The 21,450-nt window shown below is 42.1% G+C and overlaps 1 protein-coding gene across 1 annotated transcript in view; it reads right to left on the reverse strand.

Moving 5' to 3' along the window:
- Window positions 1–6,906: 6,906 nt before the first annotated feature.
- Window positions 6,907–21,450, reverse strand: part of bmpr2b (bone morphogenetic protein receptor, type II b (serine/threonine kinase)) — a 37,531-nt gene continuing 22,987 nt past the window's right edge. Inside the window, exons 7-14 of the mRNA XM_083990786.1 lie at window positions 17,203–17,317; window positions 15,881–16,041; window positions 14,753–14,900; window positions 14,461–14,597; window positions 13,696–13,868; window positions 11,466–12,295; window positions 10,271–10,828; window positions 6,907–8,438 (exon numbers count right to left, since the gene is read on the reverse strand). Coding sequence (XP_083846912.1) covers window positions 8,197–8,438; window positions 10,271–10,828; window positions 11,466–12,295; window positions 13,696–13,868; window positions 14,461–14,597; window positions 14,753–14,900; window positions 15,881–16,041; window positions 17,203–17,317 — 2,364 coding nt within the window. The 3' untranslated portion in view covers window positions 6,907–8,196. The remainder of the gene's footprint in view (window positions 8,439–10,270; window positions 10,829–11,465; window positions 12,296–13,695; window positions 13,869–14,460; window positions 14,598–14,752; window positions 14,901–15,880; window positions 16,042–17,202; window positions 17,318–21,450) is intronic.

Consider the following 21,450-nt stretch of genomic DNA (forward strand, 5'->3'; position numbering starts at 1 on the left):
AATTGACTTTTTATTTGATTTCTGAGTCAGAGCAATTGTGTTTTCTTTCTCCTTTTTTTTCTTTTTATCTTTTTGTTTTGTTTTTTTCAATTTGGGGATTTTTTAAGTTAAGAAGTGAGGGGCACATTTAGTCCCTCCAATTTATCCTAGCTTTGCGAATTAGCATTTATCTGATTTGCTTTGAACTAAACGTTAACACCAGAATGCTAAGCTTACAAGTCTCCAATGTTAACATGTTACACTAACAATGCTAACCTACACAGAAACATGTTCACTGCTTTAATTTACCATGTTAACATAGCTACTAATGTATTGAGTCAGTAATATGTTAGCATTTTAAGTTCACAAGACTTTAACAATGCTAACATGTTACACAGAAACATATCCCTGCTTTAATTTACCATGTTCATTCTAATATTTTCTAGATTTCTAGCACCAGTTAGGCCTACTATGGTCAAGTTAAACCTCCATTTACAATGCCAGGGTGTATAACATTATACTTAGCACTAATATCACTCCAAATAATGTGGTTTCTCTGTAGGAAAATTAGTTTTTCCTCTGATTTTAGGTGAAACAACTGGGCATAAGAGGTCTAACAAGCAGGAAAATAGGAAAACTCTGGAATAATTAGTCTGTTTTTGAAATCTGAACCCCAGAAGTTATGCAGATCAAAGCATGTCAGTCAGACAGAGTATAGGATATATCTTTGGATAATTAGATTTTTGTGAAATTCTTATACTCATCCTGAGCAAATGTGCCAATACTTTCATCAGGGGGCCTAAATTCAGGCCAACAATAGTGAATGTTGGTGGAGAATCTAGGTTACATGTGATTTGCGTATCGAGCAGCTCATGAAAGGCCTGCAGGTACCCGGGCAGACTGGAACAGGATCCTTGTGTGCACTGATTAAAAGAGAGATATCTGGCCAGGCTCAGGCTCGGGGTTTTTAGCTCTTCACAGCTAACTAACTAACCAGTGATGTGAAAAACTGGCTCACTGCTGCTGCCTTTGTTTTTATTATTTCCTAACTAGGACAGTGGTTAATTTGTTCCTCTTCTACCTACTAACTCTGCTTAACTTTCACATGGATGCATTCAAAATGAAAAAGAGCACGAATTCATATCATATGAACATTTTCCACATGGAAGTCTAATGTCTATTTTTACACATGCAACAGAGCTGGATGAGCAATTGTGTCAATTGGGTCAATTGGGAGGAAATGTTATGGTCACTGAACATTTTTGTCTGACAGAGCTGTCTGCACTGCTCAATAAAGAGCAACAGTTTTGTTCATCATGGTTATATTAAAGACACGGGCCTAATTTCAAATACATGAGGACAACTGGCAGTCCACATGAAAGCCAGTTTAATCGTCATGGAGAAAAGAAGTCTGATGATGGGAAATGTAGTTTCACTCTTTTAGACACTAAAAGTGAGGATATTTAACATAGATATATAAGCATTAAGTATGCAAAGCCTTCTACATCCACTGAAAAACACTTCATGTGCATTCTTACATTTGCAATAAACTCCCAAGTGGTTGAGTTACTCAATACAGGCTGTGTGCATTCCTCTGTGTACTGAGCACTTCGAATCTTCTTAGACCCGAGAGCTGATTAATGATGGAAATCTCACATTATACAAGAGGCAACCTGTAAGTTTATAAAACTATCGAATAAACGTACAACTTACTCCTGGATATAATGTTGTCGTTGTCTACTGAGCAACAAAAAGGAGCCTTAAAAACACTCGAGGTGTTGCAACAGGCTGAAATCTCCAACACACACTTTGCTTGAATCAACACTGTTGGAATTAAAAAAAACAAGCACCACCAACTATGCAATTTAAAACGATGCCCCGCTTAAACAAGAACAGACTTCTTCATTTGCGAGCCTGCAGGCGGTGCAGACTGAAGACAGCTCTGTTTGGTGGATTTATTGGAGACTGGCAACGTGTCAGAATCATGTCATAAAGTAGGAATTTTGTATTTCAGCGATGCCGTGTCGTGTTATTCTTTAAGGACAAATACAGTTTGAGGCTCAATAAAGCCACATGGTCACCCTCAGGTATCAGTCTGAACTCACACCACAAACCAAACACCAGCTCCCGTATCATGACGCAGATATAGGTCAGCAGTGCTAAAGCATGTGCAAATCTGCAGATTATCTCTGCCAGGTTTTTTTTTATGGTCTAATCAGACCAAATCCTCCCGAGTGGAATTCACTCTAAAGTGGAGTTCCACTATAAATGGGAGGAGGTATTAAGGTCTTATTATTATTATGCATATTATGAGCTTAAGTTGCATGCCAAAAGGAGTGGATGTCTATTTTAAAAGTAGGTTTGTGAAGGACCAAAATATAAAAAGACAAAAACAGGATGGGAGTGTTTGGATGCTTTAAGAAGAAAGGAAGTACACGGTAGATTAAAAAAAAAAAAAAAATGGACGCAGCGATTTCCAGCAGTTGGAAGCGATTATGAAAGTAGCAGGGGGCCTGTTTTTACCGCACTACTGTTGTTTACCGAGGTGCAGCTGAACGCCGCTCGCTCCGACTCCCCGAGCCGCACCTGAACGCAGCTGATTTATCACATATGCAGGTTTTCATAATTGATGTTCCCCCTGGGTACTTAGTGTGACATCCAGTTAGAGAGGAGAAAGAGGGCGCGTTTAAAAATAGCCGGGACACTTACCATCATCTCATCCATTATTAAACAAGGCCCAGATATCTGATCCCATATCCATTATGCCACTCAACACACTGCGGGCTGAGGCAGAATTAATAGGCTACTATGACATAATTGCCACGTGTAGAGATGAAGATTAAGACTAAATAATGAATTGTCCTCCATGTAGGAGCATGTATGATCTTTACCTCCTGGATTCATTTGCATTATTTCAGTCAAAACAACTCAAACAGGGGGGCAAGGAGGGAAAACAGCTGCACCATGGTAGGCTACACAGTCAAAAATAAAGGTATAGGAGAAGCACGTTTTTCAGATTCTACTTTAAAAATCCCAAATAAAAAGTTAATGTATTTTCAGTTTGCTTAAAAAAAATCTCCATTCAGTCAGTTACAGCATGCCACCAAGTTCACAGTGCACTCATCACTACTGAGAAACAGTTATATAATGAGCTTTGACAAGTCTGAGAGAAAAAAAGAAAAGTGATGTTGTCATGACTCATTGGAGCCTGAGCATGGAGACCTAAACTCCATGCAACTCCAAGCGTCAGACAGATGTGAGCGTTTACCAGACAGGATAGCATCTAACACAGTTTGCTGTTTGTTGCATGATGGGAAATGTAGTTTATTGGGGAAAAAAAGGGCCTAAAAGTGTTCACATTTGACTGTCTACACTGCAAAGACTCAACATCTTTCCAAGAATATTTGTCTCATTTCTAGTCAAAACTAATCTCTTTTCTCTTAAAATAAGACTCATCACCTAAAAATGAACTTGTTTTGAGATCATTTTCGCTTGTTTCAAACAAATTTTCACTTGAAATAAGTAGAAAAATCTGCCAGTGAAAGCAGGTTTTTTGTGCTTGTAATAAGAAAGAAAAACTTGATCCACTGTCAGACTTTTCTACTTATTTCAAGTGAAAATCTGCTTGAAAGAAGTAAAAAGTGTCTAAAAACAAGCTACTTTTTTATGTGATGAGTCTTATTTTAAGTAGAATGAGATTAGTTTTGACTAGAAATGACATTTTTGACTAGAAATAAGACAAATATTCTTGGTAAGATTTTGAGTTTTTGCAGTGTAGTTCCAGTCTGCTTCACACAATCTCCTTTGTTTCATCCACAAAAATATAGGGAGTCTGCAAGTGTAGCATGGACAAACTCCTTCCAGGTGTCCTGGTAGCAACTCTTCCAGCTTTGCTCCATCACGCATGACAGGAGATTTTCATGGGTGTAAAGCTGGTGAGGGATCAACAGCTCTCTTATCAAGAGTAAGAAAGGTATTCAGTGACTGACTGTCATTTTAAACTTGGGTGAGAAAAGTGAAATGCAAAAAAGTAGGGCTTTGTTTTGATCAGCTGATGACGGCACATACATTATCATTATTATTACCTATTATACCTTTCTGAATCTAGTTGACAACGTGTGGAGAAAGGCCCATCTGAGGCAGAAACCACTTGGGTAAAGCTGCTGCACAGATTCACCTTACATCCAGATGAGTAAACTAATAAAAAAAATCAGCTGGTTAAGGCCAGCAGAGCAGATAAATACTTCAACAACTCAACAAACTTATACAGTATATTTGTGTAAAAGACATAACTGCATAACTGGTCCCTGTATAACAAGATCAGCAGGCACATAAGGGACCGTGGGGGGGAGGCAGCCAGCCGCTGTAATTGGCATCAAAAGCCATTAGTCGCAGAAAAATGGCATATTGATCAGCATTATGTAACAAGACACAGGCACGGGGGGTCGGTGGCAGGGTAGAAGACGGACTGAAGCAGAAAACAGCTACATGAGGCTACAGAGAAGATCCACTAGGACTAACTTAGCTCTGGTCACCGATCAGCTGATTCTGTCAAACCCCCTATACTATCTGGTTACAAGGACCGAGCCTGGTGGTGGAGTCAGGTGACAGAGGTCTTTCTAGTCTCTTCCCTTTAGAGTTGGTGTGTGTTGTTGGTGTATATTTCAGTTACCTGGCAACCTCCTTTGAGAAAGTTAGAACAATACTGTACACAACAGAGAAAATGTGTAGGCTTGGCTATATGTGAGGGAATGGCTGAACTGTATAGTGCCCTTGAGCAAGACTTTCTATTTTGATACATATCTAGGAAATGGAATGAATGAAACAACTGTAGCCTATAGAATATACTATAATAGACTATAATAGGCTATAATAGGCTATAATATGCCATAATAGGCTATAATATAATATAATATAATATCTGTATGGTTGTGTGTGCATTCAGTCCTACCATCAGAACCGACGTCCTGACCGCCTCGGACACGCTCTGCCTCAGCTCCGCGGCGGTGCCCGGTTTGTTGAGCCCCCGGGTGAACTTCCTGGCCTCAGGTGGAGCAGCAGCAGCAGAAGCCATGGTGGTGGTGCAGCAGCAGCAACAGCCCACCTGTCATCAGAAAGCACCGGCGATCAGCAGGGTAATTATTATGTCCCTCAAGCGGCGGATGAAATCCCTCTCTCCGAGCTTGGGGAGACGTGCGTAAATGCACCCTGACGCTGTTTTACGCAGCCATTGCTTGTGCTTGTTTGTTGAACTTCACTCGGTCACGCAGCGGACATCTCCTCTCCTCTCTTCTCTCCTCTCCTCTCTTCTCCTCTCCTCGGTGCTCCGCGCTGAGCTCCGCGCTGAGCTCCGTCCCACCGGCGGCTGTCACGCCCCTCGTCCTCGCTCGGTGTGATAATAATAAAATAACGCCCCGCGGGACACAGCAGCACCAACTCCATCCATCAGAGTGGAAGTGGAAGGAAGCCGCCTGCTGCAGGATCACACAGGATGAAGCCATTGTTTGAAATATGGCGGAGACTTTTAACTGTAACCCTGTAGTGTCCAAACACTAGTTTTTTTTGTTTGTTTTTTTGCTTTCCATATTTTTCCATAACATGTGTTAAATTATGAAATTGAAATTCAACAATCACTCATGGAAGTGTCTGAGCTGCACTAAACACTGTCTGAAGGTTATATAACAACACACTGCACAGTTTTGCACCACTTTAAATGCAACATTGCCACCTACTGGAATAATTATAGCTTACATCACTGTGAAAATGATATTATGTCTATATTATGGACTATAATTGGCAACTTTATGTAGTTTGAGTTATTTTTATGGCGTAACTTGATGAAAAGCCACAAAATGATATTGTTTATACACTTTATATATATATAGGCTACAATTAATATAGTTTTTAAGGGAACTGTAAATATAATTTTCAAAGGAACTGTTCATGTATGAATGTAGTTTTTAAATAAACTGTTAATATCATATAGTTAATATAGTTTTTAAAGGAACTGTTAATATATTAACAATTCATTTAAATGCTAAATTAACTATTTATTCTCTTAACAGTTCCTTTAAAAACTATATTTACGATATATGTGATATTAACATTTCATTTAAATACTAAATGAACTATATTCATCATCTTAACAGTTCTTTTACAGAATGTATTAACTATATGATAGCCTAACTGTTCCTTTAAATACTAAATTAACTATTTAATATCATATATATAACTGTTAATAGAATAAATAGTTAATTTAGTATTTAAATGAACTGTTAATGTCATATATAGTGTAAATATAGTTGTTAAAGGAACTGTTAATAGAATAAATAGTTAATTTAGTATTTAAATGAACTGTTAATGTCATATATAGAGTAAATATAGTTTTTATGGGAACTGTTTTGGATTAACAATAGAAAAGTGCAACATTATTGTGACGTGTCCTTCAGAGACGCAGCCGACAATTATTTCATACATTTATTGAGATTTTTTTCTTCCATATTGACTTGAAAATGTTTACAGAAACTGTACCGAGCATACGCATAGCAATGGAATCAAAGGCCGTGTCCATTGAATGCAAAAACAGAACTCCATAAAAATGATGCAAATATCAATGCAATACACATACATGTTGTAGTAGTTGTTTTTTTTTATATCTCATACAAATTACAAATTACAAAAACATAAATGAGATCTTTTTCATATGCCCTGAAGCAGCGCTGAAAATACAGAATAATGAGTACGATGAGATTTCAGCACGCCTGTACAGCGCGAGGCCCCGACAGTTTTTCAATGCTCGCAGATGGGAAGAAAACACGTGCACATTCACATACACACACACACACATATGCACACACACTCACCGGATCAGTCACTCAACACAAAAAAAAAAGGAGAAGACGACGAGAAGCAGAAATAATATCCAGCGTGCTTCGGAGGGGTTTGGTTTTTTTTTTTTTCTTTCTTTCTGATTTTTTCTTTATAGACTAGTTTCTGATTTTCCGACAGTTCAAAGAGGAGAATCTGATCTGGGCTTGTTTCTTTCTTTCTTTTTTTAGTGTTTCTGTTTTTTTTTTCTGTTTCAGTCCCACACAGAAACAGTCCACAGTGAGGTCAGGTGATAGTGGTGCAGCCGCTGTAACAGATCCCTCCGAAGGTTTGATTCAAAGCATGACGATTGTAGTGTTAATTAAAAGAGCCCGCAGTCCGAGTCCGAGTCCGAGGCCGGTCCTGGTGTAGTTGTGCAAGCGGAGAAGTTCCATGAAGACACACTCGTCCACAAGTCCACTAGGGGGTTTGTTGTGTTAGTGTTTGTGTTTGTGCCCCTTTAAGAGTCCAGAGAAGAGGAAAAAGAGGAGGATTGTCGTCCATGTTCTCCTCTTTAGTCGGGGGGCTGATAGTGTGTTGTCGTTGGATTGTTTTTAAAAAAACGATTGTGACTATTCATAAGTGCAACAGAGATTAACATTAAAAACAAGAAAAGTAATGGAGGTGATGAAAACATTGAAAGCATCTAAAAGCTATATCCTATTGCACAATTAAAAAATTATGATACAAGAACAAATGGATAGTCAAAAAAAAAAAAAAAAAAGGTATTGCATACAAATGAAGGAAATAAAAATTTAAAAAAAGGTAAAGTCTGTTTTGTCTTTTAAGACGGTTAATTATTTTACAGAGCCGACTCTCGGGTTGCCTGATACAGCAAAGCAGGAGACAGAAACCGCTCAAAGTGTTGATTGTTTTTCATCGCCGCTTCGTTTTTTCTCTTTCTCTTTAATAACTTTAAGTTTATAGACCGCTCCTCGCCGGCGGTCGCAACAGACAAGGGTTTCTAAACACTGATTTTCAATGGGTTCAAAGTGCACGTAGAAGAAGAAGAAAAAAGAAAGGAAATCCATTCAGAAAACATCGCTATGCTCGTGAGACGTGACACCGACTGACAGAGGGAGGATTTTATATATAAAAAACAAAAAAAAGAAGTAATGGAGGAGAAGCGGATGAGAATGCTGCATAGCTGGATTCCATTTAAAGCAATGCCATCATCAGAAAACACACAGGAGCGAGACAGACCTAATAACTGTACACCATCAGTTTGTTCACCACACACTCCGTAGCTTCCTCTTGCTGATTGGGAGCAGAGAGCTCAGCTGTTTCTGTCCTCAGTCCTGTCCCCCCCGCCGCCCGGCCCCCCAGGGGGAGGGAGGGGAGTGGGGGGTTTCACACTTGCGTGTCGCTGGGCTCGCCCCCCCGCAGGTAGATGGCCGAGCTGGACTTGGGCCGGCTGGGGCCGTGGCCCTGGCCGCGGGACGAGCCGTTGTTGTTGACCTCGGGCCCCCGGGCGTCCGTGGAGATGACCCACGTGGTGGGCCGCCACTTCTTCAGGGAGTACGGCGTCTTCACGCGCTTCTTGATCTTGTCGCCCGTCGCCGGGGCGCCGTCCGGCTGCACCAAGCTGTCCCCTGGAAGACAGGAAGGACACGCGTTACAACACAGTGCTGCTGGGTATTCCTTACTTTTCTTTCTTGAGAGCAACAGGAGGAAAAGGTAATAGATTTAATTCATAAAACACTTTTCATTCACAAAGAATCTCAAAGTGCTACAGTTGAAAACATGGAAAAAATGAAAAGAAAGAAAAGTAAAAAGAAGAAAAGGTGTTTGCGCTCTTGCTCACTGTCCAAAAAATCCTCTTTTCAGGTGCGTAGGCCAACAAACATTTGAGAGCAACAGGAGGAAAAGGCTCCCACACTGATCAAAAATGGCAATGTCCACCAGAGATTAACAGATGCAACAAAGATTTAATGGTCCATCAACAAAAAAGTGCAACCATGGTGATAAAATAAAATAAACAAACAAAAATAAGTAGTTTCTTTAGTTTATTTTATCACCATGGTTGTTAATCTCTGGTGGACATTGCCATTTTCGATCAGTGTGCGAGCCTTTTCCTCCTGTTGCTCTCAAATGTTTGTTGGCCTACGCACCTGAAAAGAGGATTTTTTGGACAGTGAGCAAGACCTTTTCTTCTTTTTACTTTTCTTTCTTTTCATTTTTTCCATGTTTTCAACTGTAGCACTTTGAGATTCTTTGTGAATGAAAAGTGTTTTATAAATTAAATCTATTACTATTATCATATTATTATTATTATTATTAACTCTCTGTGGTCCACATTCAGTCAACAATGAAGACTTCTGGACATGTTTGTATTCTATTAATACAAATAAATGATTGTAAAGGTGTAAATTAAACACTTTAATTATATTAATTGCATTTATCATTCTGGCCACGCCCACTTTTCAACCTTTTTGGAATAATCGGCTCATCTATTCTCTCAGGTTGAGAGGTCGTTTTCCTCTGAAGCTTATATAAAGGACACATGTATTTATGAATCATGTTTTGGTGGATTATTTATATCTAATTATATCTTTGGCTGAAAACCCAGATTCTGTTTCTCTCTCCTTGTCGTTGTTTACACGTCTGCCTACACTTGTCTGCTATATTATTATGTTATTGTGATCATTATGTATTATTGTTTATTGATAAGGTTACTTTCTCTTTTTCATATTATCAATTTTCACCATCATTTAATATAAGTAGCAACCTGGCACTCAGTATAAAACATCCATTAAAGATGAGGTAGTAGTCCTACATTTTCACTGATGTTGGTCGCCTAGTGGGACATCGTATTTGTGATACGTATATTTTGTGTATATTTTGTGCATATTGGTTGGATATTAAGCTCGACTATTGGTGGTCTTATGACCCTTAGAAAGAGTAGACAGAGGCGCCTCTTTATTATAGTGAGTTTGCTGTGTCCTCACTGTGTAATATTACGACTCTGCCTGCTTATTTTGTACTCTACAATTCTATTAATGTATGTTTTTCTTTCATGTAACATTATCTCCATTATGGAAATTTCCCCCAGGAGAATACTGTAAACTTTTGTTTACATTGATAACATTTTTGCAAAATATTTATAATGTTTGGTGTTTATTATTGTGAAAAAATGTATATATATATATATATATATATATATCTTTTTGTACGTGTATAAGTCACACACCTGTTGCAAATGGTGTGATTGTTTACCTGGGCGGGGTCACCTACAATCTATGATTTGTAAAGAGCAGTTCTCTGTCTGTATTGTAACACAGCAGTTTGAAAAAGAGTGGTGTGCTCGAAACGTCACTTTGCAAATAAATCTCTGTTCAAGGGAGCTCTTCATGGTGTGCGGATTTTTTACATTTTTCTAGTAGTCCTACATTTCCCATGATGCATCAGTGTGGAGTTACTGTACCTAGTGAGGCGAAGTCCTGCGTAGTGAAGGACAGGTCCAGGGAGTTGGGTCTCTCAGGCCGGCGGGTCCTGGGCTGTCTGAGCAGCGCCTCCCCCCTCATGGTGACCGGGGCCTCTGGCGCCGCCCCGGACCCGGACCCCGACCCCGACCCGGACCCCTCCCCCGGCGCCGGTGGCCCCCCCGCCGTTTCCCTGCTGCTGCCTCCCTCTCCGTTCCCCCCCTCCTCCTCCGCTCCGTCGCTCTCCCCCTCGCTCTCCCCCTCCCCCCGGCCGTGGCCCGTGTTGCTGTTGTTGTTGTTGGCGTTGGGCCGGGCCGAGCGCATGGCGGCCACCACGCTGGGGTCGGGCTGCTCGCGCTCGCGGCTCAGCAGCGGCTCGTGCTCGTCGGGGCTGGCCGTGATGACGCCCAGGCTCAGGCGGCCGTCGTCCGACCTCAGCGCTCCCGACCCGTTCTGCGTTACCATGGATCCTCCTCCGAAGCCCGTGGCTCCGCCCACCGCCGCCGTCATCATCCCGAGGCCGGCGTGGCCGTTGGCGGCTCCGTTGACGCTGCCGTTGACTAGGGGTGGGAGAAAAAATCAATTCACATCAATCAATCAATCAATCAATCAATTTGTTTATTTCGGGCATGTCAGTTTAAATCATCATCATCACACTTCATCTTAGTTCAAATAATACAATACACATGGCCGAAAGGGAAAGCGGAAGAAGCAAACGCTTATCTACGGTAGTCCCGCCCACATAAATATCGCAATATCTTTTTTGACGATTTTTTATTTATTTATATTGTGCAATGTGCATTTGTTCGCCTTTTTTACATACAGAGAGTACAGGTTTTGAAAAGGGGTTAAGTTCACTTTATAATGGAGTATGTTAAAGGTACAGTATGTAAGAAATCTAAAGCAACTGGCCGTAAAATTCTCCTAATATGTCACAGAGACTCAGGAATAAGGCGTCAGTGGCGTTTCAGCCTCAGTCTGCTTCCACTGAGCTGCCGCTACCTCTGGGAGAAAAAACCAGATCGCTGTGTTTTGAATTTGACTGCAGTAACCGTTTTTGGCCACATTCTTACATATTGTACCTTTAATTTATAGGCTCCTACAGCATTTGTGTGCAGATAAATGTTAAAAATGCTACAGACTGAAAATCGAGAGAATCGGCAATATCGTAGAATCGCAATTTAAATCGAGCCCTACCGTTGACGTGCGCGGCGTCCCGTAGAGCCGGTATGTTGTTGGTGCCGGCGCCGCGGTGAGCCTCGGCAGCGGCCAGGTTCGCCCCCGTCGCTGCCGCCGCTGCTGCACCAATGTTCAACTTCGACCCCTCCACCTGCCGCAGGTTGGACTTCCCCGAGCGTCCGAACTTGAACCTGAGCGAGGACGAGGACGACGAGGACGACTCCTTCTTGGCGGGCTTGGTGCGCAGCGGCAGGCTGGACGGCCTCTTGGGCAGGTTCTGCTGCTTGGGCAGGGGGAAGATGGCGGCGGGCATGTGGGCGGCGGCGGCGGCGGCGTCCGACGCTCCCGAGGCCTCGCTGGCCAACTTGATGAGCGGGTAGAGCAGGCTGGAGCTGCCGGGGCTCAGCGGGTCCGGGGAGCAGAACTGCTTCTGCGAGTGCTCCATCAGGTTCTCGTCCGAGCTCTCCTTCAGGTTCTTGTCCACCTCCTTGGGGTCCAGCTTGGTGGTCTCCAGGTCCTCCTGCGTCAGGTGCAGGCAGACGGGGACGCTGGCGCCCGCCGGCCCCTCGGACTCGGACATGATGGTGGTGGTGGTGGTGGAGGCGGAGGGGCTGCCCCCCCTCAGCGCCGTGCTGGTGCTGCTGCCCTCGGGGCTGGGCAGCCGCGCGTTGGCCTGCTGCTGCCGCTCCTGGTTGATGGAGTTCCTGTTCCGCTCCCCGGTCCCCGTCACCGTGCGGCCGCCCACCGAGCCCGTGGCGTCCGGCCCGTTCTTGGCCACGCCCTCGTGCTCCTCGATGTAGCTGGATGGATGGTCTGTGTACGGGCCAGACTTTGGCGTCATGCGATTCCTGATGGAGATGGATGAAAAGTGGAGCGTTAGGGACTTAATTCTTCAGGTATTTACAGATCAGAGATTTTATTATCTACAGAGGAATTCTGTTATGGAATGAACATAGCCAATATTTAAAAAGAAACTACTGTTAAAATTAACTGAACATCAAAACATGGTTTGACTTTTAATTCTGCTTTCCTAGCGCCCCATGTTTTTTTGTTTTTTTTCTTTGTTTTTCTTTTTTTTTCCCTTTTTAGTGTTTACTTGCACTTAATGCATCTGTACTAGTTTTCTTCTTTCGTCTCGCTTTCTTTTCTCACCTTTATTACCAACATCTTCCCTGTTTTTTCATCTTTTCCTTCCTTTCTTTTTTTAATTGTATTATTTCTATACCTTGCACAAGGTAGCTATGTGATTATTATTTCTTGACTGTGCTTCAATTATCTGTTAGATCAAGGTGAGGTCATGTTAGAAGCCTTTCGGGTTTCAGACCTCACCTGCACATTTCCTTTTCATATCTTTCTTACTACTAAGAGAGATAAGTAAATGTTTTGTTTTATTTTTTATGTGCAAATAAATAAAAGTCTAATTATTAAAAGACAAAGACTGGGTCAAAGTTGGAATTATCAAGAATTATTGATGAAAGTACAAACAAGGAAATGGGATAAGAAATAAATTAAATTAAACTATTGCTACCAGACATTTTTAGTACTGTACAAATTAAAAAGAGATGGGAAATTGAAATTAATTCCAACATGTCACAGGATATGTGGGAAGAAACATGTACTGAAGTACATTTGGTAACTGATTCTGGAAGGTAATCATTAGGTTTTTCCAGATACCTGAAAATTTGGCTAAATTTGGCACTTCACACTCAAATAAACGCTAGAGAAAATGTGGGCTACACAATTGGCAACCAAGCAGCATTAAATGTGTTACAGTAAGGTGGTTAAACATACAATATGTGGACTGAGGAAATAAAGTAAATATATCAAATGGAACAAATAACACACTCCCTAAGAAAAAGTGGATCCCTGCCATGGTATACTGTTACTGTGAGGAACCCCTGTCCATTTTGAATCCAATCTATATGATTAATCTGATACTTTTTATTCTATTTTTCTCTATCTAATTTGATTTTGTTTTATTTTTATTCTATCTTTCTCTTAGTACAGGCTTTGTTTCCTTTATTGTGTCATAACTGTCATGTCCCTATAAGAACTACATTGTATTGAAAATGTGAGAAAACAGCAGATAATATGATGAATATGATTCTGTATGTATAAGTTTGAACGAAACTGAAATAAAAACTAAGTTAAAAAAAAAGTTGAGTGTAAAAGAAGACATGGGAAACGAGCGCACGGTGAATCTCGAGCACAAAGACGAACACCAGCAGCAGTGGGAGTGTGTGGTCACCTCTCGTTGTGCAGTGTGGTGGACATGGGGTTCAGGGTGGGACTGACGGACTTGGAGCGGTCCCAGATGAGCAGCAGCTCGGCCAGCCGCTCCTCGGCGCACTGGGCCGTGAGGCGGGCCTCGGCGTCCTGGTCCCAGCAGTCCTCCATGGTCTCCTTCAGAGAGCGCACCGCCTGCAAACAAACACACACACACACACACCTCTGTCAACATATGGAAATATTTACAAATCAAATCAAATCAAATAGCCTTTATTGTCATTGCAACAGACAAGTGCAATGAAATTTGTGGTGCCACATCCATTCCAGGGCTAAAACAGACTAAAACAAGCTAAAAAGGACAACCTCACACAAGAAAAAAAAAAAAAAAAGTAAGTCATCCAGTTATTAAGAATCAGTATTATAATAAAACCTGTAGGAATAAATAGATATTGCACAATAACATTAAGAAAGTGCTGTTTGGTGCAGTAAATACTGAAATATTTTCCGTCCACGTGAAAATATATCTGTTCGTCAGGTCTGAGGAATTTGGGTTTGAGTGCGTTCCTCTCACAGCGACTGACTGTGAAGTATTTCACTGTGTCAATTGCTGCGATTCATTTATTTTTTCTCTCAACCTGCTGCCTCGTCGTGGGAAAGAGTTGTTTTCCCACGACTTCCAAGGCTTCGGATGATCGGAGTTGTTTTGCTTTTCCTGGATCTACATACAGAGCTACGTAGGAGATGTTTATGAGACGGCTGTTTAAGTATCACACGGAGCATTTACCAAACTGTTCTCTTTCCAGGCTTCGGGGAACTTGGGCCGCTGCTTCTCCCTGGATACGAGGACCTGCATGTCCTCAAATGTTGGGTGGTTCCCTGCCTCCGCCTGAAAGGCCATCTGGTACTCTGGCACAGACTCTCCTGGAGGAAGAGCAGAGCAGAGCAGGATGCGTCTTAGATATCAGCCACACAGCACAAGTATTGATTTATCTGCAGCTCTGACTCTGCTGCAGCTCTCTTCTGATAAATGTGGATTTAATTGCAATCTTCCTTCCCCACGCGGTCTCGTGTCTCACCGGGGAAGAGGTCCGTGCATCTCATGAAGGTCTCCCAGTACACCAGGCCCAGGGCGTACATGTCCACCTGCTTCAGCGCCGACTCGCAGTCCCTCAGGTTCACGGCGCCCTCGAGCACCTCGGGGGCCATGTAGCGGATTGTCCCCACCTGAGAGACGACGGGACGGCAGAAGAGACAGAGAAAGGTGGGAAAAAAGAGTAAAAATGAGATATTGATCAATACAATATGTTAAATATAATTATTATGTGTGTTGATCCATAAGAAGATATATTTGTAAGAACCAAAAAACATCTAAATCAGATCAGAGCCAATCAGAAGAGAGGAGGAGCTCTGAACCCCCCTTTTCTGATTGGCTGACTGACAGTGAACAGATTGTAGCCTGTTAATGTAGCTCGGTTGAACTCATTAATATCAATACATGTGTTGAAATAAAATATCCAGTTACTGAACTCTATTCACATAATTAAAGACTTTAATTAAGTTTTTTTTATGTAACTGTAACAGCTTTTTTTTTGTTCTTATGGTATTAAAGATTTGTTAGATTTTTAAAAATTACTTTACTTATTTATTTAAGATTACAAATATTTAAATGATCTAAATTTACATTTCTAAAATATATATATATATAAATAATTCAAATACAATTGTTTTTAATTGTATTTTTTACTTTTTAATTATTGATTTGATGTCTGTACCTACCTTTAAATTAATGGAAGATGAGATGATGATGATGATGATTTCAGAAAATAAACTGGTCTCTAATATTATCATGTAGTTGGTATTGTGTTGTAAATACAAGCTAAAACAACAACAACACACTAACGGCTCCTGGCGGCCTGTGTTTGGGGCATGGCGACTGTTGTGACATCACAAAGTCACAGAAGCCCTGACGGCTGGTTTTAAGGCTGTGTGTTGAGCCTGAGTGCTTCTCTGTGGACCGAGGCTCTGATCCTTTCACAGTGTTAATATAAAACCTAGACCTGCTTTATGATCAGAGAGCATATAAAAATCTATCTTTACACAACAGAGGTCCTTTAAGAGAGCTCATAAACATGATTTATCCCTCTAATGCTTTGCTTTTATAACATGTGGATATCATTTCTTTCTCGGCCCTCCTCAACACTTGCCTCACTTATAGCAGCGTTCTCCTCCTCGCCGTGACGCGCCGGCCTGTTTCCTGTCAGCTTCATGGACAGGCCGAAGTCGATGATGACACACGTCCCGTCGGCCTTGACCAGGATATTGCGGCTGTTCAGGTCGCGGTGGGAAACGGCCGGCTTGTACAAATCTGGGTGTGACGGACAAACAAACAAACACAGGACAAAAGAATCAGCCTGATTTATCTTTCATTCAGACTTTCGGCCTGTTCATCCCAAAAAAATTCCTTCTCCCTCGTTACAGATTACACACGCTGCTTTTGTGGTATATGCTAATGAACGATAACATTTAGAAAATCCCCATTTTATAGTTTCCATTCACCCTCATTACTCACTGTTCACTAAAAGCGAGCTGCACAGCCAGCAGACACTCTAAACCCTCTAATCTAATCTACTACAATGGGATTACGACCATATCAGTGAGTGGCCTCTCTGGCTGCAGTGCGCCAGCCGTCCAGCAGGGGGAGCAGTGAGGCCGCCGCCCCCCTTGGAAGTTGTGCCAGTCAGTCGCCATAGTTATGTGACTGATGTGCTGGGGAGGAGTGGGGGAGGATGTGTCCACTGTACCAAAGCCCAAGAGATTGTGCTGTTAGCAGAGAGACTTGCAGAGAGGAGAAGGGAGCTGGAGGCCTGTGCTGCTCGTGTTTATCTCCCGCTTGCACAAACAGAATAACCTATACTTTACACGCCGCTGCCAGTGACTGAACGCTCCCTCTTCCTGACTTCTGAGCCCGTTTGATGTGTATCTGCGCTGATGAAAGGAAAGGAGGGGGGGTGCGTTCGCCGGCGACTGCTGAGGCCGAGGTTTAGTGAAGTGAAAAACACAGAACAGCGGAGGGCTGCGCCGAGTTGTCCGACTGATTTAAACCCAGCCACGGGAATATTCACACATCATCCCGATGCCTATCTCGCCTTCCCCTTCCTTCCCCCGACTTTGTCCCTCTCTTGGTTTTTTTCTTTTTCTCTGGGAGGCTCTAGCTTCAGGCCGGGCTATAAATACCCTCGTTTGGGTGTGTGTGTGTGTGTGTGTGTGTGTGTGTGTGTGTGTGTGTTAGGCTGAAATGCGGGGACGTAAGGTGCTCCAAGCCAAACAGACCCACGTGGAGCTGCAGTGTGCAGACAGCTCAGCGAGGCGGTAAGACAGGATAGAGCGTGTAATACAAACACGGGCCGTCTAAAGCCTCTCTAAATAATCTGAGCTAATTGAGCCGACCACACAGAACAGAAGCCTCCCCGTTTTCCCCATTTTTCCGCCGATTCTTTTGTGCAGTTTGTGTTTTAGTTCCTCTCACCTCCTTTGAAGAGCTCCGTGTGCAGGTACGCCAGGCCGCGGGTGACCGAGTGAGCCAATCGGCAGCTGCTGACCCAGTCGTTGGTCTGGATGCTCAGGTAGCGGTTCAACGAGCCCTGAAGAGGAGGAGGAGAAAGAAAGAGAGAGAGTGTCACTTTCAGCACCTGACAGAGGAGAGGAGAAACAGATGATGGAGGGGGGGGGGAGGTCGATCACAGCACAAACAGGAAAGTTAATGGGAACAATGTTAAAAAAAACACTGCCTGATAGTTGAGGTGAATGATGAGGATGAGGATGAGGATGGTGATAACATCTTGTGAGGAGTGAAAAAAAAAATTAACCAGAAATCACATTAACTATTATTAATTTCCCTTCCTTAATTATTTCCTTAATAATCCATTACTGGCCACACAAACAAAAAACCGGAACACACACACACACACACATACACACATGAGCACACACTTCATCTTTGCTCTCAAAATCAATCACAAGACAATTTGCACATCCGCTGCTAAAGAAAATTACATTAGATCTGTTCGTTTTCAATAAATTATATTATCATTTACTTGAATGCATTATGTGTCCCAGTCTCCTGGCCTGGCTTGCACTGCGTTCCCATGGCAATGTGTATTAGAGTAATGGCTGTGATGCATAATAGGCACCTTTCATGGGCCGGGGTTAGGGGGGGGTCAGCTGACTCGCAATTACGAGGCTGGAGGCTCGGACAGAAAAACATATTCAGTCACTGAGGTACATCCGCATTAATATTGAAGAGCGACAGCGATGTTTTCCATCACTTCAGCAGATGTGTGTTAATCTGTCTGACGGGCGAAACGATTTTACTTTTCATTCACGATGACTTGGCTCTGGCTCTGTGCTGCGTTCAGGTCCGCAAACTCGCACTGGGATAAAAAAAAAGGCAACAAACTGATCGGTTGAAGATGGAGAAACTCATTTTGACTGCTAATCAATTTATCGACATGAGGATTTGCTGATTTTTCTCTTTTTAAACCACTGTGTGTCAGATATCTCCAGGCCGTTGTTGGCTACCCACCGGGCCTGTGCTGACAATATACAATTCATGTGTCATGGCTGGCAGCAGAATTACACCGGCAGCGTTGCGTGGCTTTGCATCATCCAACAAATCCCCAAACACACCGTCGCACCGTGTAAACACAGGCAGTAGCCAAGGCACAATGGCTGCCTGAGATGTGTCATTCAAGGGAGTGACACTTATGAAATTGCTGCTTTTCTAGCGAAGCGCTGCTGCTGTGCATCGCAGCGTTTTACAAAGAACACAAAAGACAAACACTGACAAGGTTACATGACTTTGTGAACTCAGCTGTTGAAAGGTATCGCTGCTTTAGTTGATTTAGAGCTGCACACTGTGAAAAAGACTCCTTTTCATGCTATTTGTGGTTGTTTTGTCATAAATATCCACTTAGTGCAGCTATGTTTCTTAAAAAAAAAAAAAAAAAACATTCACTCAGGTTCAGAATAGATTGCCTCCCCAAGCACAACGGATTCACAAAAATGCATGTTTCTTTCCTACGGTCATAGCAGCTGGATTAAGCTAATGCTAATCCTAATGTTAATGCTAATGCTAACCTAGCATCTTCTAACTGCTGCTGTTTCATGTTTTACTAGCCACAGGAAGTGCAATGTGTTGACAACATAAGACGTATGGTCATAACACATGGTGGTTTTGTTTTGTAACAAAGCAGCATTTGCTAACTTCCTGTTAGCAAAGGAATTATTATTTTGTTTGCAAATGCTGCCGTAGTACGTTAAGTATGTAAACTTTATTTATACAGCACCTTTCAAAGATATAAAATCACAAAGTGCTTTAAAGTCACAAACAGTAAAAGCTACTTTTCTATAGCGATGCTAACATAGCAAACATAAAGGGAACAGTAAGGACCAGCCATTGTTCAATTAGCTCCACCTCCGACTCCTCAGCAAAGGACAAACTATGCTAAAAGCTAATTCATGCTTTTATTACTAGCACGTTAGACGACTCGCTTGACTTGCAAAATAGTCAATAAAGATACAGATTAGAAGTCACCAAGCTGGAGCACCTTCATACATTCCTGTTTTTTTGTTATTTTTTAGATCTTATCAATCACAATAAGCCCTGAGATCCTCCAAAGCTGCTGGTCCTGAACACGACCAAAACAAAAGAGGAACATCGTGGTCGGTCTCTATCAATGATGACGTATCATTTTACTCAAACTGTTGTTGTTGTTCTATTCAGTTTTTGTCTTGTGTTGATTTGTATCTGTTTAACTGCTGCCAAACTGAATTTCACTGTGGAACCACAAAGACAAATAAACTTCCTGATGTCCTTAAGTTGATCTTCTGACTGCGCCCAAAGCCACAAACCTGCTTTTATTGAATTCTATCTTCTAAACCTTTCCCTTTTCTCATTTAAATAAATCTTATTTATTTACAAGGAGTACACACACACACACACACACACACACACTTCAAGGTTAAAGGGATAGTTCAACATTTTGGCAAATTGGCCCATTGCCATAATTGCTATAGTCATAGCAGTAGGTTTGTTACCTTTAATTGTCGGTGCAAGCTATTTTTAGAACGGTGGAGCAGAGCCGTGAGCTGCTCAGAGCTACGCTACGGAGGCTAATGGGAATTTCTTGGTTCCCCTCATTAAACTCATCAAATACACAATCCAACAACTCAAAAACGCTGTCGTGGACAAGTTGTGAGCTGCACAATCACCACGCTATGAGATAATAACAGAACGTTACGAGACGGAGCTGTTTTAGACGTAAATTCATGCAAAACCGCTGATGCGCGTTGCTTTCAGGGACAGTTTTTCAGCAAGCAGACCCTGTATTTACCTCGAAAACGGCTCTGTTTCGTAATGTTCCATTATTATCTCACATTATTAGGTCACAACTTGTCCACGAAAGCGTTTTGGAGTTTTGGGATTTTGTATTTGATGAGTTTGATCAGGGGTGCAAACTCATCAGGGGTAAAAAAGGTGACAAGATACTGACCCCCTAGGGGGGTCCGGGGGCATGCTCCCCCGGGGAAATTTTAAAAAAAACCAACTTTAAAGGTGAATTTACAGTCAATTTTAGCATGAGACTAGGGTCCAGATTTACTCAGGTTTGCACAGCTTTTGCTCCTGTTAAACCTGCACAATCTGTCTCTCTGTGTTTGGTTTTGAAATACAGTATGTGAAGAGGGTCTTCAGCCTATGCAGGTTTAGCATGAGCAAAAGCTGTGCAAAACTTGGAGAATCTGTCCCTTGATGTCCATCAGATGAACCTTGCAAACCTTGCCTTCAAACTAAATAAAATTGAATACAGACTGATTGGTTCATTGTGAAACATTTATTTATTGATGTAAATGTGTTTTCTGTAGGCTACGTAGGCTATGCTCCTTCTGTCCAATAACACACGTGAAGCTTAAAAATGCCATAGGTTACATAAAACATATTAAGCGGCAATATGTATTTAAAAGATGTTCAAGCAAACGATTCGGTTCACGGTTTTGTGGTCATGGTTTTCGGTTCGGTTTTGTATACTTTGATCGTTGGGAAAATCAATCATGTCTTGTATATTCAGGTTAAAACTGAAAGAATGAGGCAGTCTGACATCTGATACATCATTGTGACAGTCTGAGGTTAAAAGTAAGTGAGATTCTGGCCTCAAGGGAGGAGACATTGATAGTTCCAGCATGTTTTAATTTATTGGGCAAATAAAGTTATCTAACAAATGCTAAGAACAATTAGATATTCACTGAAATATATAACCTATATTTATGAATTGTGGTTCTTACAAAAAATATATCTTATAAAATATAAAAGCTAAAATGTCTCTTAAAGCTCTGCCCCTTTAATTAGTGCATACAAAATAATTTAACTTTAGCCTACTACTTTTACAACCACATTATTTACCAGCAACATAAAGTGAAACAGAGGCAGAGGTGTCCTGCAGCAGTCAGTCAACCTCCTCCTCCTCCTCCTCCTCCTCCTGCTGCTGCTGCTGAACAGGTCGCACTGGAGCTAGTCTCGCTCGCCAGACCCTCCTCCAGAGAAGAGGGAGACACTGGAGCTAATAAATGCTAAACGCGCTAATCGCTAATTGGCCGCGATCGCGATCATCACACACACGCGGTCCCATACAGCACCTATACAACGCTGCTGGCGCATCTTCTAGCTCCGACTCTTTCACTCGCCATGCTCAAAAAGTCGCGTTAGTTAGTCTGTATTAAA

The sequence above is a fragment of the Trachurus trachurus genome (assembly GCF_905171665.1).
Source record: "Trachurus trachurus genome assembly, chromosome: 2".
In the NCBI taxonomy this organism is placed as follows: Eukaryota; Metazoa; Chordata; class Actinopteri; order Carangiformes; family Carangidae; genus Trachurus; species Trachurus trachurus.